The following is a 23439-nucleotide window of genomic DNA, read 5'->3' as shown; positions in this document are numbered from 1 at the left end:
TATATTTCTATAAATTCTATATGTATTTATGTCATTGGATTATGTCCAAGAATTTCCATGAATAATAAGATAAACGATAACCCAAAACTATTTCATTTTCGTTTCCAGTGTTTAAACTGATGACGTTACCATAGACATTCAAAGTTCCATTGTAAAAACAATTTTCGATCTGAAACAGCGAGGGGTGGGCTAGCACAAATAAGGTTCGCAAAATTATTCGACGGCGAAAAAATATCCCTTTTATTAGGTTTTGAATTTTATTGTTTCTTTTTTTGGTTAGTTAGTATTCTAGTACATAATTCATCTTTCTCAAGAAATTGTGTCACTTTTGTCTGGAATTTTTCCAATCCATTTTTTATTCCAAGATATTTGTATATGTGTCTTTACTCATAAAGATTCCTTTTTTCGAAATAGGGACTGGAATAAAGGTTGTGCAGAATTATCAATTACTGAATTATATCGAATCTGTTTTATTTCCTGATGAGCGAAAAACTTGCAGAACTCAAGGTGATTGCAAAGGAGAACTATGCGTCAATCGATAGAAAATGTTGTACAAAAATCTTCTGGTGAATTAATTAGCTAATTGATCTATTAGGATACGACTCCTACTAAACCAACTAGAGCATGAGAGGTGAATTAGACCCTATCTGTCGTGGTTAAGAAAGGGTTATGACACACTTGTCACGCATTAATATTTAAAAATGACTCCCAATAAATCATATGATGATTAATCTTATTGTTTAAAAGTTTTATACCAGGCCACGCATTTAATTCTCCAAATTGTATTACTTCAGACTCGAACCTTGTTTTTTTTTTTCATGTCGAAATTTCCCCATCTCGAACAAAGTTTTCGGTTCCATGCGAATTTGAGAGAGTGAATCAATTCATTCGCTTTTTATGATGGGCTTGTACACACAAGATGGCGATGTTTATAAATAAACAACGTAATGAAATATATAATGAACTTATGCGAGAATGTTATATTTGTAGGTTTATTATGAAGGTTGTCCTTCATGTTTGATAATGCAAAGTTAACATACACAAGAATTTTTACGTTTTGAATGAAATTCATATGAAAGTTGTCTATGACCAGAGGCAAGTTTCTAAATATATAAGTGAAAAAGTATAAATAATAAAAGAAAAAGAAAAAAATGCCAAAACAAAATTTTTTTGTGTGTTTGTTTAGAACAAAAAAAGTTCAAATGATTTTTTATTATTACGATAGCGGTGAAAATGCTGTTGACTGCTGCGTCAAGGGGGATTTTCAAGAAGTGAATTAAACGGTGAATTCGATGGCGAATTCGCTTTTTAATTTTCACGACAAAATAAATTAAACGCCAAATTCATTGTTTACATTGGTTGGCCGCGAAAAAGTAAGATCTGTTTCTACTTTTCGGCGAGCGAATATTTTGATGCAAAATCATAACAAACAAAACTGTGCATGCTCAGATACAATTCGCCGTTCAATTCGCTTCGTGGAAATCCCCCTTAATAATCGATAAGGGGTAAGAGATCCTGGGGCGCGGATGCCTATCAGGTGAAAGGATAGAAGTGGGATTAAGGATTTTCCTCTGAAAATTGTACTTTTAAGCTTATCTTTGATTTGGCCTTCAAATAGCTTTGGGTCGAGACTTATTATTTATAAACTTTTATTGTCAAACTTTATTGTTAAATGTCTTTCGTGGTTTCCATCTTCTTAACTTTTTTTTACTTTGGCGCTTCTTTGAACGCCTTCTATGCGATCTGTTTCGTCTTCTATATTTTTTTGCTTTCTTTCGATATAACGGAATTCGTCGTCTGAATTTCAACCGACGTCTAAACGTCGACCTTCTCCTTCTGGACCGAAAAGCTCTACGACGACGTGGGTTAGTTAAAGTAGGACTTACGACACTCATAGTTGTGGGTTTGACATTGGTTGAATTCAAAGACTTTGCACTAGTGGTTGATTTCGCCTTCGATCTTGTTGTAGATTTTGTTGTCAATCGTGTTGTTGTTCTTTCAGTCGATTTCACTATCGATTTCACTGTCGATTTTACTGTCGATTTTACTGTCGTTTTCACTATCGATGGTGTTGTAGATTTTGCTGTTAATGATTTCTTTGTCGTCTCCATCGTCGATGTTTTCAATGTTTTTTGCGTTGATGTTGTCTTTGATGTGGTGGGCCTACCTAAGTTCAAAAAAAAAATTAAGCAAGAACTGATATTTTTAAACTTTCCAGGAAACTTACTTATAGTTTTGGGATCTCGTGGAAACTGCAGTAGCGGATATGACGAACGCAAGAAAAAAAAACTTAGCAAAACTAAAGCTAAACTCTTAAGTTTAACACTTTAGCTTATTTTGATACAAGCTCTGCTAACATTATTAACATTGTAACGAAATTTAATTCTTTGGTAATTTACTAGCATCACTTGGCCAGTAATGTGCAGCCAGCTGGTTTCAAGTTTTATACTTTCACAGGTTTGTAGGCCAAGAAAGCTACGTCGAAAATATTGAAAATATCTACACTTCTACTCACCTGTTGTTTTGGAGCAGTATAACTCATTAAGTTGCATAGCATCAATTAGTGAAAGACCACCAGTGGGGGGTTGACCAAGACTTAGCCTTGGTTTATATGGAACAACAATTGTGTCTTCTCCATTCTTTGAAAACGCATTTCTAAAGACGTGGAAAAGAGTGGATTAATTTACATAAGAAAATTTGCATATAAAGCATCCCTTGTACGGCCCTCGGTAACATATATCTTAGGCTTGATGATAATACACCTAGCATCTTTTTCATACGTCGGCCCCGCGGAATTTGATGCATGTAAATAATTCTCACTTAGTTTAGAAGTAATTACTCCCTCTCAACGGACCAGTTTATAAAACAATATTCGCAAGAAAGATCTTAAGATCTTTGCGCAGGGATATACCACTTTTTGGGGGGAATAATAAGCGATTCATAAAATAATATTTGGTAATAAACATTATAGTTCCTTCTCAAAAGTTAGAATTATCAAGGCTTCATATTTGCACTAGCTTTCTCTAACACTAATAAAGTAAACCTACCTGGGGTAATGCATCACAGATTTATAATCATATGGGTGCTTGATTTTTATGATTTCTGAGTATTTCAATTTTTCAAAGTTATGACGTGCCCCTAAAGAAATATACTGACTGTTAAAACCAACACTCTTTCCCACCCAACATTAAGATCCCACCCAGTTCCAGCAAATAATGTTGAAACTAGCTCTTGTTTCTTTTTACGTTGTGAATATCGTCAGGGACGTTTGAATAATCCGTACATGTCTGAGGACATGTACGGATTAATAAAACTGATCTTTCCGAAGAAGTGAATGTTTTAAGAATTGTCACTCAAAAACACAATTAACTTACAATCAAAGGCATTCTTCAAGCGTATGTTAACATACTCGTCTCTGTCAGGTCTTGTTTGCTCATGAAAGAAACCAAGTGCATGCATGATCTAGAAAAAAGAACTTCTTTATTTCACAAATTTTCATATTTCATGTCAAACAAAAATATCCAAACATTCTCACGGTGCGTTATGAAAAAATAATTTTAAAGCTTCGATCAAATTAAAAAAAAGTGTTTAAATCTTAGTGTATTTGACATTTAACAACTGTGGCGTATGAAATAACCACCTCATGAACTACTGCATGTTTGCTATGACAACCAAACAAAAGGGAGATTATTTGCTTTCCGCCCTTGCGCCCAACATAACTCCAACAGCTAAACAAGAAACAGTCAGTGGTAGAAAAGAAAAAACATTCGAAACGCGTTCGACTTAAAAATCCGTATGGTTTGTTACTCTCGCCTAGCTCTCAACAAATCAAGTTAAAAAATGGTTATTTGTAAAGTTGGTTGCAGTTAGCAGCCGTACCAACATACATAGCACCAGTTTGATAACTGGAAATAACAGGATATCTTTCCTACATGTTCATAGTCCGCCATCATGTTTAAGCGAGGCTTGTTTAAGTCGTTATGCAGGTTACATCAAGATTCAAATGTTAGTTTAAAACGCCCAGATAACACTAACAACAACAACAACAAAAACAACAACAACAACTACAACAAAAACAACAACAACAACAATAACAACAACAAATTTTTACCCGTCATCTTCGACAAAGTAAAGATAATCTTTATCATCCTTCTTTCGCTTACGAAATTTGACACAAGTCTTTGCTTCGATTTCGTTTATACCGGCCTTTACGCCTGACTTTATTTCATCAACTAAATAAATGCGTGGAAACAAAACTATCTATCATCAGACTGATATCGAATGTGAGCTAGGAAGCCTGGAAATAGGGGATCAGATTAACCTAGCAAATAGTCGTAAAAGTACTCGATGCTCTCACAGTCTGGTCGACCATAAACAAATTTTTAAGTTTCAATTCAAAGTATTTTTTACTCTTCCAAAAGGATTATGTTTGGGTTCGGAAAATGTAACTTTACTTTCGGAATTAATAGCCCCCCCCCCCCTACCTACGCTGCTATGGTTATCAATCTATGATTAAATGCGAAGATGTTGTAAGTTTGAAGTTAACATTTCGTGTTTCACTTACGCAAGTCGGCGTCCACTTCGTAGGGTATAGGTAAAGGCCATCTTCTTTCTTCAAATATGGTGATTTCTTTCTTCTCTTCCTTCTCACCATACAAAGCTTCTTCTTCTCCTTTTATAAACATGATGTCACCATGATCCACGTGGTCACCTTCGTCTGGAAACAAAATAATCACCAAAAGATTCGTTAACCTTTGAAAATATTTATAATCTTTGTTTTTATCGCGTGCTTATTGTTATAATTTCTTATTCACTCTATTTATCGTCCAGTCTCGATGTCAGCACCAACGCTTTCATCTAGCAAGTAAGTTCTTCTTCAGTTAACTCTGAACTTTAAACTATATATAAAACTATATACTACGTGCAACAAAGATGACGTCATGCAGCGAAAATTAATAACGACATTACAGAAGATTTAAGTTAAAAAAATTGCGAAACAACGACATCTACTTAAAATCACGTACGTTAAACGTTAAAATCCCAATAAAGAAAGGCTGCAAAAACATACTTGCACATAAATTTCTGCAGTGTAACTTAACGCTCCGATTTTTCAGCGCGTGAGGTTTTCTCGGTCAAGTTTTTCCTTTTTATATTTTTTTATATTTCTTTTAAATATTTCACAAAAATTTAAGTAGAGAATCGATCCTAGAAAGGGATTAAATAATAAAAATAATTTCCGCTACAAGACAGAAGTAAATGACATTACCACAACAAATAAGGTCAATACCACAACAAATAAGGTCAATAACACACCAAATAAGTACGATAACACACCAAATAAAGACGATAACACACCAAAAAAGGACGATAACACACCAAATAATGACGATAACGCACAAACAAGGACGATAACGCACAAATAAGGACGATAACGCACAAATAAGGACGATAACACACCAAATAAGGACGATAACGCACTAACTAAGGACGATAACACACTAACTAAGAACGATAACACACCAAATAAGGACGATAACACACCAAATAAGGACGATAACACACTAACTAAGGACGATAACACACTAACTAAGAACGATAACACACCAAATAAAGACGATAACACACCAAACAAGGACGATAACACACCAAATAATGACGATAACGCACAAACAAGGACGATAACGCACAAATAAGGACGATAACGCACAAATAAGGACGATAACACACCAAATAAGGACGATAACGCACTAACTAAGGACGATAACACACTAACTAAGAACGATAACACACCAAATAAGGACGATAACACACCAAATAAGGACGATAACGCACAAATAAGGACGATAACGCACAAATAAGGACGATAACACACCAAATAAGGACGATAACGCACTAACTAAGGACGATAACACACTAACTAAGAACGATAACACACCAAATAAGGACGATAACACACCAAGTAAGGACGATAACGCACTAACTAAGGACGATAACACACTAACTAAGAACGATAACACACCAAATAAGGACGATAACACACTAACTAAGAACGATAACACACCAAATAAGGACGATAACACACCAAATAAGGACGATAACACACTAACTAAGGACGATAACACACTAACTAAGAACGATAACACACCAAATAAACACGATAACACACCAAAAAAGGACGATAACACACCAAATAATGACGATAACGCACAAACAAGGACGATAACGCACAAATAAGGACGATAACGCACAAATAAGGACGATAACACACCAAATAAGGACGATAACGCACTAACTAAGGACGATAACACACTAACTAAGAACGATAACACACCAAATAAGGACGATAACACACCAAATAAGGACGATAACACACTAACTAAGGACGATAAAACACTAACTAAGAACGATAACACACCAAATAAAGACGATAACACACCAAACAAGGACGATAACACACCAAATAATGACGATAACGCACAAACAAGGACGATAACGCACAAATAAGGACGATAACGCACAAATAAGGACGATAACACAACAAATAAGGACGATAACGCACTAACTAAGGACGATAACACACTAACTAAGAACGATAACACACCAAATAAGGACGATAACACACCAAATAAGGACGATAACGCACAAATAAGGACGATAACGCACAAATAAGGACGATAACACACCAAATAAGGACGATAACGCACTAACTAAGGACGATAACACACTAACTAAGAACGATAACACACCAAATAAGGACGATAACACACCAAGTAAGGACGATAACGCACTAACTAAGGACGATAACACACTAACTAAGAACGATAACACACCAAATAAGGACGATAACACACTAACTAAGAACGATAACACACCAAATAAGGACGATAACAAACCAAATAAGGACGCTAACACACTAACTAAGGACGATAACACACTAACTAAGACCGATAACACACCAAATAAACACGATAACACACCAAAAAAGGACGATAACACACCAAATAATGACGATAACGCACAAACAAGGACGATAACGCACAAATAAGGACGATAACGCACAAATAAGGACGATAACGCACCAAATAAGGACGATAACGCACTAACTAAGGACGATAACACACTAACTAAGAACGATAACACACCAAATAAGGACGATAACACACCAAATAAGGACGATAACGCACAAATAAGGACGATAACACACCAAATAAGGACGATAACGCACTAACTAAGGACGATAACACACTAACTAAGAACGATAACACACCAAATAAGGACGATAACACACCAAATAAGGACGATAACACACTAACTAAGGACGATAACACACTAACTAAGAACGATAACACACCAAATAAAGACGATAACACACCAAACAAGGACGATAACACACCAAATAATGACGATAACGCACAAACAAGGACGATAACGCACAAATAAGGACGATAACGCACAAATAAGGACGATAACACACCAAATAAGGACGATAACGCACTAACTAAGGACGATAACACACTAACTAAGAACGATAACACACCAAATAAGGACGATAACACACCAAATAAGGACGATAACGCACAAATAAGGACGATAACGCACAAATAAGGACGATAACACACCAAATAAGGACGATAACGCACTAACTAAGGACGATAACACACTAACTAAGAACGATAACACACCAAATAAGGACGATAACACACCAAGTAAGGACGATAACGCACTAACTAAGGACGATAACACACTAACTAAGAACGATAACACACCAAATAAGGACGATAACACACTAACTAAGAACGATAACACACCAAATAAGGACGATAACACACCAAATAAGGACGATAACACACTAACTAAGGACGATAACACACTAACTAAGAACGATAACACACCAAATAAACACGATAACACACCAAAAAAAGACGATAACACACCAAATAATGACGATAACGCACAAACAAGGACGATAACGCACAAATAAGGACGATAACGCACAAATAAGGACGATAACACACCAAATAAGGACGATAACGCACTAACTAAGGACGATAACACACTAACTAAGAACGATAACACACCAAATAAGGACGATAACACACCAAATAAGGACGATAACACACTAACTAAGGACGATAACACACTAACTAAGAACGATAACACACCAAATAAAGACGATAACACACCAAACAAGGACGATAACACACCAAATAATGACGATAACGCACAAACAAGGACGATAACGCACAAATAAGGACGATAACGCACAAATAAGGACGATAACACACCAAATAAGGACGATAACGCACTAACTAAGGACGATAACACACTAACTAAGAACGATAACACACCAAATAAGGACGATAACACACCAAATAAGGACGATAACGCACAAATAAGGACGATAACGCACAAATAAGGACGATAACACACCAAATAAGGACGATAACGCACTAACTAAGGACGATAACACACTAACTAAGAACGATAACACACCAAATAAGGACGATAACACACCAAGTAAGGACGATAACGCACTAACTAAGGACGATAACACACTAACTAAGAACGATAACACACCAAATAAGGACGATAACACACTAACTAAGAACGATAACACACCAAATAAGGACGATAACACACCAAATAAGGACGATAACGCACAAATAAGGACGATAACGCACAAATAAGGACGATAACACACCAAATAAGGACGATAACGCACTAACTAAGGACGATAACACACTAACTAAGAACGATAACACACCAAATAAGGACGATAACACACCAAGTAAGGACGATAACGCACTAACTAAGGACGATAACACACTAACTAAGAACGATAACACACCAAATAAGGACGATAACACACTAACTAAGAACGATAACACACCAAATAAGGACGATAACACACCAAATAAGGACGCTAACACACTAACTAAGGACGATAACACACTAACTAAGACCGATAACACACCAAATAAACACTATAACACACCAAAAAAGGACGATAACACACCAAATAATGACGATAACGCACAAACAAGGACGATAACGCACAAATAAGGACGATAACGCACAAATAAGGACGATAACGCACCAAATAAGGACGATAACGCACTAACTAAGGACGATAACACACTAACTAAGAACGATAACACACCAAATAAGGACGATAACACACCAAATAAGGACGATAACGCACAAATAAGGACGATAACACACCAAATAAGGACGATAACGCACTAACTAAGGACGATAACACACTAACTAAGAACGATAACACACCAAATAAGGACGATAACACACCAAATAAGGACGATAACACACTAACTAAGGACGATAACACACTAACTAAGAACGATAACACACCAAATAAAGACGATAACACACCAAACAAGGACGATAACACACCAAATAATGACGATAACGCACAAACAAGGACGATAACGCACAAATAAGGACGATAACGCACAAATAAGGACGATAACACACCAAATAAGGACGATAACGCACTAACTAAGGACGATAACACACTAACTAAGAACGATAACACACCAAATAAGGACGATAACACACCAAATAAGGACGATAACACACCAAATAAGGACGATAACACACCAAATAAGGACGATAACACACTAACTAAGGACGATAACACACTAACTAAGAACGATAACACACCAAATAAAGACGATAACACACCAAACAAGGACGATAACACACCAAATAATGACGATAACGCACAAACAAGGACGATAACGCACAAATAAGGACGATAACACACTAACTAAGAACGATAACACACCAAATAAGGACGATAACACACCAAATAAGGACGATAACACACTAACTAAGGACGATAACACACTAACTAAGACCGATAACACACCAAATAAACACGATAACACACCAAAAAAGGACGATAACACACCAAATAATGACGATAACGCACAAACAAGGACGATAACGCACAAATAAGGACGATAACGCACAAATAAGGACGATAACGCACCAAATAAGGACGATAACGCACTAACTAAGGACGATAACACACTAACTAAGAACGATAACACACCATATAAGGACGATAACACACCAAATAAGGACGATAACACACTAACTAAGGACGATAACACACTAACTAGGAACGATAACACACCAAATAAAGACGATAACACACCAAATAATGACGATAACGCACAAACAAGGACGATAACGCACAAATAAGGACGATAACGCACAAATAAGGACGATAACGCACCAAATAAGGACGATAACGCACTAACTAAGGACGATAACACACTATCTAAGAACGATAACACACCATATAAGGACGATAACACACCAAATAAGGACGATAACACATTAACTAAAGAAGATAACACACTAACTAAGAACGATAACACACCAAATAAAGACGATAACACACCAAATAATGACGATAACGCACAAACAAAGACGATAACGCACAAATAAGGACGATAACGCACAAATAAGGACGATAACACACCAAATAAGGACGATAACGCACTAACTAAGGACGATAACACACTAACTAAGAACGATAACACACCAAATAAGGACGGTAACACATTAAGTAAGGACGATAACGCACTAACTAAGGACGATAACACACTAACTAAGAACGATAACACACCAAATAAGGACGATAACGCACTAAATAACGACGATAACACACCAAACAAGGACGATAACGCACAAATAAGGACGATAACACACCAAATAATGACAATAACACACCAAATGAGGCGATAACACATTAAATAAGGACGATAACACACTAACTAAGAACGATAACACACCAAATAAGGACGATAACACACCAAATAAGGACGATAACACACCAAATAAGGACGATAACACACCAAATAAGGACGATAACACACTAACTAAGGACGATAACACACTAACTAAGAACGATAACACACCAAATAAGGACGATAACACACCAAATAAGGACGATAACACACCAAATAAGGACGATAACACACCAAGTAAGGACGATAACGCACTAACTAAGGACGATAACACACTAACTAAGAACGATAACACACCAAATAAGGACGATAACACACTAACTAAGAACGATAACACACCAAATAAGGACGATAACACACCAAATAAGGACGATAACGCACAAATAAGGACGATAACGCACAAATAAGGACGATAACACACCAAATAAGGACGATAACGCACTAACTAAGGACGATAACACACTAACTAAGAACGATAACACACCAAATAAGGACGATAACACACCAAGTAAGGACGATAACGCACTAACTAAGGACGATAACACACTAACTAAGAACGATAACACACCAAATAAGGACGATAACACACTAACTAAGAACGATAACACACCAAATAAGGACGATAACACACCAAATAAGGACGCTAACACACTAACTAAGGACGATAACACACCAAATAAGGACGCTAACACACTAACTAAGGACGATAACACACTAACTAAGACCGATAACACACCAAATAAACACTATAACACACCAAAAAAGGACGATAACACACCAAATAATGACGATAACGCACAAACAAGGACGATAACGCACAAATAAGGACGATAACGCACAAATAAGGACGATAACGCACCAAATAAGGACGATAACGCACTAACTAAGGACGATAACACACTAACTAAGAACGATAACACACCAAATAAGGACGATAACACACCAAATAAGGACGATAACGCACAAATAAGGACGATAACACACCAAATAAGGACGATAACGCACTAACTAAGGACGATAACACACTAACTAAGAACGATAACACACCAAATAAGGACGATAACACACCAAATAAGGACGATAACACACTAACTAAGGACGATAACACACTAACTAAGAACGATAACACACCAAATAAAGACGATAACACACCAAACAAGGACGATAACACACCAAATAATGACGATAACGCACAAACAAGGACGATAACGCACAAATAAGGACGATAACGCACAAATAAGGACGATAACACACCAAATAAGGACGATAACGCACTAACTAAGGACGATAACACACTAACTAAGAACGATAACACACCAAATAAGGACGATAACACACCAAATAAGGACGATAACACACCAAATAAGGACGATAACACACCAAATAAGGACGATAACACACTAACTAAGGACGATAACACACTAACTAAGAACGATAACACACCAAATAAAGACGATAACACACCAAACAAGGACGATAACACACCAAATAATGACGATAACGCACAAACAAGGACGATAACGCACAAATAAGGACGATAACACACTAACTAAGAACGATAACACACCAAATAAGGACGATAACACACCAAATAAGGACGATAACACACTAACTAAGGACGATAACACACTAACTAAGACCGATAACACACCAAATAAACACGATAACACACCAAAAAAGGACGATAACACACCAAATAATGACGATAACGCACAAACAAGGACGATAACGCACAAATAAGGACGATAACGCACAAATAAGGACGATAACGCACCAAATAAGGACGATAACGCACTAACTAAGGACGATAACACACTAACTAAGAACGATAACACACCATATAAGGACGATAACACACCAAATAAGGACGATAACACACTAACTAAGGACGATAACACACTAACTAGGAACGATAACACACCAAATAAAGACGATAACACACCAAATAATGACGATAACGCACAAACAAGGACGATAACGCACAAATAAGGACGATAACGCACAAATAAGGACGATAACGCACCAAATAAGGACGATAACGCACTAACTAAGGACGATAACACACTATCTAAGAACGATAACACACCATATAAGGACGATAACACACCAAATAAGGACGATAACACACTAACTAAGGACGATAACACACTAACTAAGAACGATAACACACCAAATAAAGACGATAACACACCAAATAATGACGATAACGCACAAACAAAGACGATAACGCACAAATAAGGACGATAACGCACAAATAAGGACGATAACACACCAAATAAGGACGATAACGCACTAACTAAGGACGATAACACACTAACTAAGAACGATAACACACCAAATAAGGACGGTAACACATTAAGTAAGGACGATAACGCACTAACTAAGGACGATAACACACTAACTAAGAACGATAACACACCAAATAAGGACGATAACGCACTAAATAACGACGATAACACACCAAACAAGGACGATAACGCACAAATAAGGACGATAACACACCAAATAATGACAATAACACACCAAATGAGGCGATAACACATTAAATAAGGACGATAACACACTAACTAAGAACGATAACACACCAAATAAGGACGATAACACACCAAATAAGGACGATAACACACCAAATAAGGACGATAACACACCAAATAAGGACGATAACACACTAACTAAGGACGATAACACACTAACTAAGAACGATAACACACCAAATAAAGACGATAACACACCAAACAAGGACGATAACACACCAAATAATGACGATAACGCACAAACAAGGACGATAACGCACAAATAAGGACGATAACACACTAACTAAGAACGATAACACACCAAATAAGGACGATAACACACCAAATAAGGACGATAACACACTAACTAAGGACGATAACACACTAACTAAGACCGATAACACACCAAATAAACACGATAACACACCAAAAAAGGACGATAACACACCAAATAATGACGATAACGCACAAACAAGGACGATAACGCACAAATAAGGACGATAACGCACAAATAAGGACGATAACGCACCAAATAAGGACGATAACGCACTAACTAAGGACGATAACACACTAACTAAGAACGATAACACACCATATAAGGACGATAACACACCAAATAAGGACGATAACACACTAACTAAGGACGATAACACACTAACTAGGAACGATAACACACCAAATAAAGACGATAACACACCAAATAATGACGATAACGCACAAACAAGGACGATAACGCACAAATAAGGACGATAACGCACAAATAAGGACGATAACGCACCAAATAAGGACGATAACGCACTAACTAAGGACGATAACACACTATCTAAGAACGATAACACACCATATAAGGACGATAACACACCAAATAAGGACGATAACACACTAACTAAGGACGATAACACACTAACTAAGAACGATAACACACCAAATAAAGACGATAACACACCAAATAATGACGATAACGCACAAACAAAGACGATAACGCACAAATAAGGACGATAACGCACAAATAAGGACGATAACACACCAAATAAGGACGATAACGCACTAACTAAGGACGATAACACACTAACTAAGAACGATAACACACCAAATAAGGACGGTAACACATTAAGTAAGGACGATAACGCACTAACTAAGGACGATAACACACTAACTAAGAACGATAACACACCAAATAAGGACGATAACGCACTAAATAACGACGATAACACACCAAACAAGGACGATAACGCACAAATAAGGACGATAACACACCAAATAATGACAATAACACACCAAATGAGGCGATAACACATTAAATAAGGACGATAACACACCAAATAAGGACGATAACACACTAACTAAGAACGATAACACACCAAATAAGGACGATAACGCACTAAATAAGGACGATAACACACCAAATAAGGACGATAACACACTAAATAAGGACGATAACACACCAAATAAGGCGATAACACATTAAATAAGGACGATTAACACAACGAAGAAACATCATCTAAAAACGGGCTGGAGAACGCGTAACCAAAAATACAGTCTAATTTACCTTTCAGAGAAATAACAACTAAACACGAATGAATGGAAACTTACGTGGACCTTGTATCATCCTATGTTTGTAGTTCATACTTAATTTGTTTCCATCAGTCAAAACAACAAAAAAGAAGAAACCTGAAAATAAGATACTTAATCGTACTAATGCAGTTAAACTTTTCACTATTATCTCAAATGCCATCTTTTTTCTTCATATCACAAACATTCAACATATACGTTATATTTCGCGCGTTTTAATTTCCCGCACTAAATTTGTTATACTTTAAATTCCCTCATGAAAAAATAACTAAAAAAAACATGAAATGTTTTTTAAACCGCACCATGATACAGAATAAACTTTGTGAGTTTGAAGAGACAAAAAAGAAATGCAAAAAAAACTAAACGAATTATACATTTTGTTTTGCTATTTAATTAACTCTTTTCGCGCCGCCTGAATTTCGCGCAGTCTGAATGTCGCGCGGATGCAAACTCGCAAAGCGCATCTATTGGTCAAAGAAAAAAAGTACATACGATTAGGATTATCTTACCGAAAAAATTTAAAATATTTGTCATTCTTATATATGCTTCTATAAAGAAAATGAAAGTAACATTTCTTGAGTTAAATGCACGAATACTTCTGCATCCTCTCTAAGATATCCCCTTTTTTATAATACTTATAATACTCCTAGAACTGTCATTAACCTATAAATGTTAAAAATGAAAAAAAGTTTTAAGTTTGTGAAAATAATACTTTGTGACCATCCTTTACATCTAACTAAACCTAAGTAGTAAGTAAATAAGTAGTTTTAAAATTGTATTAACCTCATTTTCAGAACCTTTTTTCTTAACTTTCTCAACTAACAGATTAAAGTGCTGGGGATGAGGTTGCGTGTAAGTAATTTTTACCGTGGTTGCTAATTAGCTTATCATCTCATCACCAGTCCTCTAAACATTTACTTCTTCTTCCATTATGTTTTAATGCAACGTCGTACGCATGTCATACAATATATGATAAAGGAATATTGTAGTTCCCATGGTAATATGATCGTGTTATCGACGTTGTGATAGATTTTACACGAATGTTAAGATTACTGCCGACAAAATGCCGGTTTGATGACGCATCCGGGTTGGATTTGTTACTAGGAAACATAATTGTGCTGCAAACTTTTCTTTGGACTTAATCGTCCCTTAAAGGCGACGAACATCTGGTATTTCATTAAAAGGAACTGGGTCCGAGCTTGCTCTTTTACAGCTAGGTCCTGGCGGTAGTATTCATATGAACATTTTCTTTTGAAATTTAGTGTTCACAATATTTGACCTGGCAGTTTACATCTTCGTATTCTTGTTTCTATTTCTGACGATTATATTGCGCAACGTTATTTTCCGTGGGTAATAAATGAAAAGCTATGAAGAGCGAAATATCATTCTGAAGAAAAAAAAGGTAAACTCGGCATGTTGAGTTTGCAAGAAAGTTTTACCTCTGATTGAAGACAAAATAAAATAAACGCGTGGTATGTGCGAGATAGCATTTTAAAAAACCAGACCTTCAAGTATTTATACTTTTATCAGGTCACTGCTTATTTACTTTCTAGCATTATTATTATTCGTAAGCTAACGCAGTCGATAAAATATTTTCGCGGCTTGACTTTTTTTGCGCACACACAGAATATATTATTAATATAGAGAAGAGTTAATCCTACTTGAAACTGCTTACATACAAAACGCATGGTGTAACCTGGGGTTTGGAGAAAACAACAACAACAACAACAAACACAGTTTTGTTTGACTATCTTTGTTGCAAAGATATCTTTTTCACTTCCACAAGCGTGTTTTTTTAAATAAAAATGAACGAAACAAGTATAAAACGTTAGAAAAAATTGTACATTTTACAACAGTAAAAGATTAATTCTAAGACCATTCTAGAGTTTACACAAACAATTCATCACGAACAAAATGAATTGTTTTTTGCGAACGGTATAAATTATTCAAGAGATATTTAAAAAAAAATATTCCCTGAATTTTTAAATTCCCTTTAACATTACAACAGAAGTATTTACAGATAATTCACAACAAAAGATGTACGTGTTTAAACCACGTGACTTTACTCATTACATTCACTCATGGAAAAGAGAAATTTGCCAATTCACCCTAAAACAAAAAACACATGAAGGAGATTTTTCTTGCTCTTTGAGGCGTAAGGAGTTCGAAGTATAAGACGAAACAGGTGGTGGGAACATAAAAACGAGAAAAACATTATTCACGCCATCACGATGGAAAATTCATCTATATTTCAACGCCACAGGGAGTCCAAATAATAAATGTGGTTTTATAAAACAATGCGCATTTAAACTAATGCTTGTGGTAGAATTCTAAAATAAATATTTTCTATCCGTTTAAAATAAACAAGGGAGAGGACGATCAAACTTCTGTTACAAATTCCACATATTAAACCAAGTAAATGGTACATGTTTTACATCTCTCACCAGGTAACAATAAAATTTCAGTCCACTTTTTTGCCTGCCCATTTCATGTCATCTTTTCGTGGAGGGACACCTGTCACTTTCTCTATAATCCATTCTAACTTAGTGAAAAAACCTACAGCCTCGAGTGGATAGTTCAGCCAGCCATTCGTAATACAGAAGAAGGTTTCATGTGGCGATACGTGGTGAATTCGATGATGCTTGCGCGGTAGAATGATATGATATTTTTGTAGCCATTCAACCCAAGCGGGTAGTCCGTAATAAGTATGCGACCACTTGTGGATTTGATTGGTAGCGATAACAAACAAACCTAATGCGTACATAAATAGATCGAATCTGTAGTGTTCGCGTAACAAGTCGCCGCCGTACGTGTAACCCTTGTAGGTGAACCATAATACGAACGGATAGACCAATAGGAAATTGTCGCCATTGGTTTCGCAAAAATCGTGTCGAGTCATTGCAGTTGGGTCAACATGGTGCTCTCGAAATGGACGAATGAATGCCTGAAAACAAATTGTTCAAACGATTAGAGAAGAAAACTGCTCACCTAACAAATACAGGCTACCAGGAATATGACAAAAATAGCGTGTTAAATTTTGATGCATTTATGCCACGAAAGAATGATGCTTGTAACAATAAAAATAAATGCTTCCCCCTCTCTCTTAGGAGGAAAGTCAAACCTTACCCTTATACAAGTCTTTATGAGGGCATATTTCCTAACTTATTTGTACTCTAATGTAATAATTACGTTCGCCACTATCTCTAGCTAAGATCACAAAACTGAATGATTAAATAATTCCCACTTACTTTACCAATAACAGGAAGATCTACAGAGCCCCATGTATCAGCTGCCCAGTGTACCATGCCAGACATGAAATCTGCTGCTAGGCAACCAAATACTACAAAGATAACAAAAATAACTTGGCCTTGAGAAAAAACAAGCAGGAAATAATAATTAGTAAGCATTTCGTACGATAAACCATTTTTAATTTATCGATGTACCACGCAAAGAAAGACATAGTTCCTGTATTTAATACAGCTTTGGACGCAAAAATTCACATTTCATGATCACTACACCAGTAAAAATTTTAGAACCTCTAAATTGAGGAGAAATTCATAATTAATCGTTTTTTTTTTCAACGAAAATTTACAGAATAGTATTTTTCAGTAAGTTTCTTTGGATTTATGTTAGGGCCAAGAGAGTAATAATCCATGATTCTTAGCAGGGACTTTGTTCTTTAAAAATAGTATTTACCTAAAGCTATAATAATTCCTAGAACATCTTGCGGATCAAACCTCAGGATGAGTTGTAATGTCCAGATTGACATTGTTGTAATACCAAACACTACACTGATCCGATCAAACCACCATTTTTCTTAAATGACAAACAATTAGTAGTTAATTAAAAGATTTGAAAGCATAGATAATCTTTTCTGTTCCAAAGTAAAATTTATATAGCTTTGTAGTTTAACCTAGCCTGTAGAACAACTGATTAAGTTGCCTTTGCTTGGAATGTTTGCATAGTTACCTGCAAAAAAACATAGGGAACAAAAACCTATTCTTTTAACCACCAACAGACTAGTTTATAAGAACATAACTTTGTCACTTGTAAAATAGGATTAATACTTCAGTGACGCTGTGACAATCTATAATATTAAAAATCAACCTTTAGTGTATCCATCAGCTAGTAATTTTGCTCTTTTCTGTTTTCCACATGTATGAAGATCTACTGCTGGTTCTTTTGGAAAATTGTTTGCATGTTTTTCACATTCCTCTGCATGACTTGTGGACATATACTGCTTAATTTCTGCGCAATTATTGTTCATTGTTTCTGCTATTTGCTTCGGAACTTGACTTAAATTTTCAAGTGCTCCCATAATCATCTCAGGAGACATATTTGTTTCAGCTGTTGGCATCGATATGTCACTCATCATGGTTTTTGCTCTTGAAAGAATTGTGTATATATATGTATTAATTGTCTATTCTATCTAATGGTATATTTGAGTCTGTAGTTGTTCTTTTTTTTATTTTTTCTTTAAAATAAAAAGGTTTTAAATTGGAAATTTTGGTAGGGTCTAGTTCGTCAAGCAGAACAGCTCAGAAAAACTGCAAACTAAGTTTGTACTGCTAATTAGGTGATTCCAAATAAGATGGAAGGCTAATTAAGGATGTGGCACCAGGATGAATTAATTTTTATAACAACAGCTCAACTTCTTTAAGATCAAAACTGAGCCACAAAATTGACTCTTTTACCTTCATACAATAAGCCAGGGTCTGTAATTATGCAATCTATATTTACTCGTTGTCTGTCTGTGAGTCAAAGATGGTAGCCACAAGCAGCAATGGGCGAATTCCCATAGATCTGTCGACAGGTAAACCCCTGAAGATTTTCCATGGGCTTATGACTAGATTAGAAAACGCACCAGAGCTGTTGCAGTCTTGTCAATGAAGAAAAGGCTAAGCATGCGATTTTTAATTTTTCAATTATAAGCTTCTACAACTGAGGAGGATGTTACAACAAAGGATATTTTTTCTTGTAATTTGCTCTAAGCATGCAATTCATAAATAATTTTTTTTTTATGATGAAGCAAAATAATAATAATTTGTCTCACCAGAAAAAAAAGTTTAGATAAAATTGTTCTTTTTTTTTTTAATAAAAACTAGATAAAAATACTTGCATGCTCAAAAACTTGTTTTTAAACGTTATGCAGCAAGCTTGTGCTATTTCGAAAATTATACAGGATATACTTGAGTTTTTTTAAATGTCATACAAGAAGTTAAGCTTTGGGGAGACAATGTGATTTTTTTATCCGCATGCAATGCGATTTTGTTGCATTGCAAGGTCAAAAAGTCGCTCTTGTGTCGCCATCTGTGCAACAATTTATATGCAACAAAGTTATCACTTTCTTCACTCACTAACTCAATATGGCTGTGCATAGACCAGCTATCATAGCGTTGTTACTTGACGAGGAAGATGAAGAAGAAAGAAGAAGAAATAGAATATGGACTTAACCATAAATCGTAAAAAGACAATATGGTGCGTTTCATACTCTATTTATTCACTGACTTAAAGCTAGATAATATAGCCTTCGAGAACTATCTGAGGTTGGATAGAACACAATTTGAATTGTTGTTACAGAAGGTCTACAAACAGGATAGTGCATAAAACGTGAGTGCATAAAACCGTATTCTGGTTGATAGATTATCATCATGCAGCAAAATTATGTTGCAAACCATGGGAGACAAAGCAACAACCCGAAACTTTGCTGCATGTTGTCTGCAACATTCAAAAAAATGTGGCATGAAATCAAATCGATTTGATTTGTCGCTAGCTTACTCTCTGCATTATATAAAAATCATATTGAAGGAGGGTGTTACAATAACAATAAACTGTCTTGTTTAAAATTGTATTGTAACTATTTTGGGGATATCGGTAATCTCACTATGTAGCTACAATTTAGGCAGTTTATTTTTGTTATAATCGCCAAAAAAAATGAATTATGCACAAGTGATATTGGATCTTACGGGTATGATTAGGACCTAAAAATTGCACACCAATTGCATTAGAATGACAAGATTGCTGTTGCTTTGGTATAATAGTTTCTTTAACATCAACTTTAGCAATTTTTGACATAATTAAGTGATGTATATAAGCCTTGTACGTTTTAAACATAGCAGAAAAGAATCATATAATTGACAAAATTTGTTTTCCTTTAGCGAAACTTAGTTACACCAAAATTTGTATGATCATCAAAGAGTGTGTGGTTGCAACTTGCTGTTTTTGTAGAGTTTAATTTGGCGTATATCTAAATTAGACTTCAATATTCTGCTGGTTAACTAGGAGAACAACTTCAAATTTATTGTTTGCGTAGTATTTTTCCTTATTGCATAACAAAAAAATAAATTTTTGAATGGAAGCCTGCATTTAAGTAAAACATATATATCTAAAATGCCATACAAAATAACCTTTTGTTTATAATGTCACTTATATTAGTCTTACAAAGACATTTGCAATTGATTTTTATCATCCAAACTAAGGCTCGTAGATGTGGTTTAATTAAATTACCTCTAGTCAAGTCAACTATTTATACTGTAAAATCAATTCGCTTTCACTCTGTAAAAGACTGAAATGATTTGCAACTGATTTTTCCCTTTAGACTACATAGTAAATCAAATTTTGAGATGAAATCAATTCTCATCAAGCATTTTATTCATAACTAAGTTTTGAAATTGCTTCTTCTTTTGTGTTTTTTCAAAGTGCTTCTGTGATTTAAATTTACAGCAAATTTTCCCATAACAAATTATTTGTTCTTTTTTTTTCCATGTCTTGTTATGTCCTTGTGTCTGACTCTTTAGGGGGTGTTGACAAATGATTTTCACCTTTTTTATCAGCATATGGCCGACCCCTCCACTTCCCCTCTGTTTTCAGACAAATATTAAAAATTAGTGAAATTTCAAAAACAACAAAAAAACATCCTTGAGCTCCCCCATGCCAATCCTTCTGAAATTGAAATTAGTTTTCTTTTAACTATTCTTTTGGTAGTTGATCGGTACCTTGAAAACTGGAAACGAGTTTCAAGTATCTGTTGTGAAATATCAACTGATTTTATTGTTGTTTTAACAATATGGTTTTAAAAATATGGTCCTTACCCAAATCATGTTTTGTTATTTCCCAGTAGAAATAATTCTGAAAAGATTTTTGTCTGTTTATATTTTTTTTATTGGTCACTGTGTTTTAACCCCTCCCTTGTAATTGACCATATGATAAAATAGACATAAATCTTTTATCAACACCCTTTTAGTTTGCATTTGTTCATCTCTTTTTTTAGGGTAATTGGCACCACTGCTTCAGCTTAATGTTGTGCCGTTCTCCTGTAGTAAATGCAGCAAGTGTAGCTAACACCTTATAAAATTTATTACATTGTAAATTTTATCCTCTTCGACAAATAATTTACTTCCTTACCATAGGTAGCTATACTTACTGCCAGGCAAATAATACAGTCTAGCTAACAAAGCATTGTACATACATTTCTGCACAAGTAATTTTGCAGTAAAAAAGACTATCGTGTGTTATGCAAAACACATTCTACAAAGCTGCCCTGCTGCCTATGGGATGATCCAGAACGTATCGGACTTTGCCCAGGAAAAGAATTATAGCAGTGTTGGCCTGCACACCAGAATAGTGGCCAGCAATGGCCAACTACGAAAAAATATTTTCCCGTGCAAGAGGCCAGTGCTAAAACAAAATCTGCGGTATCTAGGACGGGAAAGGTTGTTGTTGTGTAGTGTCTTCCCAAAATGACGGACGTTTTATGACAGCAAGCGGTATTCTAAAGTTACTCCTATTTATCTTGATATCACTCTCTACGCAACGAATTGATGAAATTAAATTGAAAAATAAAGGTTGATATTTAAATCGTCGAATTGTCACGATCTTTGCTTTTCACGGCAAGCAATTCCATTAGTGCAAGGCTTTCCAACAACTTTTCATCCAATTTTCTTCCATTTCCAATCATATTCCATTTCCTTATTTTCCATGTTGACATACTACTCTAAGTATTTGCTCACTTTCCTTCTTTTAATATCATTGCCATTTATCCATTCTATTTCAACTTCCCTTTCCTTTGTTCTTATACACTTCTCTACATTCCATACGGGTTCTGTGTTTTCTTCCTCCATTGAAAATATTACTGCAGCGGAACGAACAGGTGAAAGACAACTCCCGGCAGCTAACGTTTTTATTAGAGGAAGGGAAGGGGTCATTAAAAACAACTTATATAATGCCTGCTTTACTTCTACAGAAAGCATTAACTAATAATATGCCAGGAGGAACTCTTCCGTTGAACGAAGAGACGTTACAGACATTAATGCAAAAACATCCACCAGAAAAACAAGCTAACGAAGACGTAATATTGCCGGGAATAGCTCCAATAGTTTATGACGTTTACGCTCGAAGTCTCACACGTCTGTAAACTGGTTCCAGTCGAAGAGCAACCTGGAGTAAGGTCAAGCATTGTGGGCAAAATTCTTAGACGTATTAGTGGAAAAGTCCATTCTCGTCCCCAGAGCTCTTTGAGATTAGGAGCTCTGGGGTCCAGAATGGGAAAAGTCTTGATGGCAGTACAACATGAATCT

General features: G+C 35.6%; 2 protein-coding genes across 3 annotated transcripts; both read right to left on the bottom strand.

The window, feature by feature from the left end:
- Positions 1–965: 965 nt before the first annotated feature.
- Positions 966–15562, bottom strand: LOC130614606 (zinc metalloproteinase nas-14-like). 2 transcript variants are annotated; one of them, XM_057436043.1, is made up of 9 exons: positions 15373–15562; positions 14885–14962; positions 4565–4717; positions 4112–4232; positions 3641–3728; positions 3375–3462; positions 3048–3138; positions 2516–2655; positions 966–2167 (listed from the first exon to the last, which is right to left on the bottom strand). In XM_057436043.1, exons 1-9 carry the CDS (start codon positions 15395–15397, stop codon positions 1656–1658), a joined length of 1296 nt encoding a protein of 431 aa, XP_057292026.1. In that variant the 5' UTR covers positions 15398–15562; the 3' UTR covers positions 966–1655. The 2 variants fall into 2 exon arrangements, with proteins under 2 accessions (XP_057292026.1, XP_057292025.1); XM_057436042.1 differs by lacking the exon at positions 15373–15562 and having other exon boundaries at positions 14885–15253.
- Positions 15563–16600: 1038 nt separating this feature from the next.
- LOC130614177 (plasmanylethanolamine desaturase-like) lies at positions 16601–22624 on the bottom strand. The gene is made up of 4 exons (XM_057435589.1): positions 18971–22624; positions 18560–18679; positions 18112–18203; positions 16601–17807 (listed from the first exon to the last, which is right to left on the bottom strand). The coding sequence occupies exons 1-4, from the start codon at positions 19236–19238 to the stop codon at positions 17325–17327; spliced, it is 963 nt and encodes a 320-aa protein (XP_057291572.1). The 5' UTR covers positions 19239–22624; the 3' UTR covers positions 16601–17324.
- Positions 22625–23439: the final 815 nt, after the last annotated feature.

Source organism: Hydractinia symbiolongicarpus, chromosome 11, assembly GCF_029227915.1.
Source record: "Hydractinia symbiolongicarpus strain clone_291-10 chromosome 11, HSymV2.1, whole genome shotgun sequence".
NCBI lineage: Eukaryota > Metazoa > Cnidaria > Hydrozoa > Anthoathecata > Hydractiniidae > Hydractinia > Hydractinia symbiolongicarpus.
Note: the sequence above shows the minus strand (reverse complement) of the source record. Positions and strands in the feature narration are given on the sequence as shown.

What these genes read in the sequence shown, in the direction of transcription:
- LOC130614177 (XM_057435589.1), bottom strand. Translation starts at nt 19,238, where the DNA reads ATGATGAGTGACATATCGATGCCAACAGCTGAAACAAATATGTCTCCT. An exon ending in AGGAATTATTATAGCTTTAG is followed by an intron (nt 18,204 to 18,559) that starts GTAAATACTATT and finishes TTATCTTTGTAG; the next exon opens with TATTTGGTTGCCTAGCAGCA. An exon ending in ATCTTCCTGTTATTGGTAAA is followed by an intron (nt 17,808 to 18,111) that starts GTAAGTGGGAAT and finishes ATTTGTTTTCAG; the next exon opens with GCATTCATTCGTCCATTTCG.
- LOC130614606 (XM_057436042.1), bottom strand. Translation starts at nt 15,026, where the DNA reads ATGGCATTTGAGATAATAGTGAAAAGTTTAACTGCATTAGTACGATTA. An exon ending in TACTTTGTCGAAGATGACGG is followed by an intron (nt 3,729 to 4,111) that starts GTAAAAATTTGT and finishes TTTCTTGTTTAG; the next exon opens with CTGTTGGAGTTATGTTGGGC. An exon ending in CTTGAAGAATGCCTTTGATT is followed by an intron (nt 3,139 to 3,374) that starts GTAAGTTAATTG and finishes ATATTTCTTTAG; the next exon opens with GGGCACGTCATAACTTTGAA.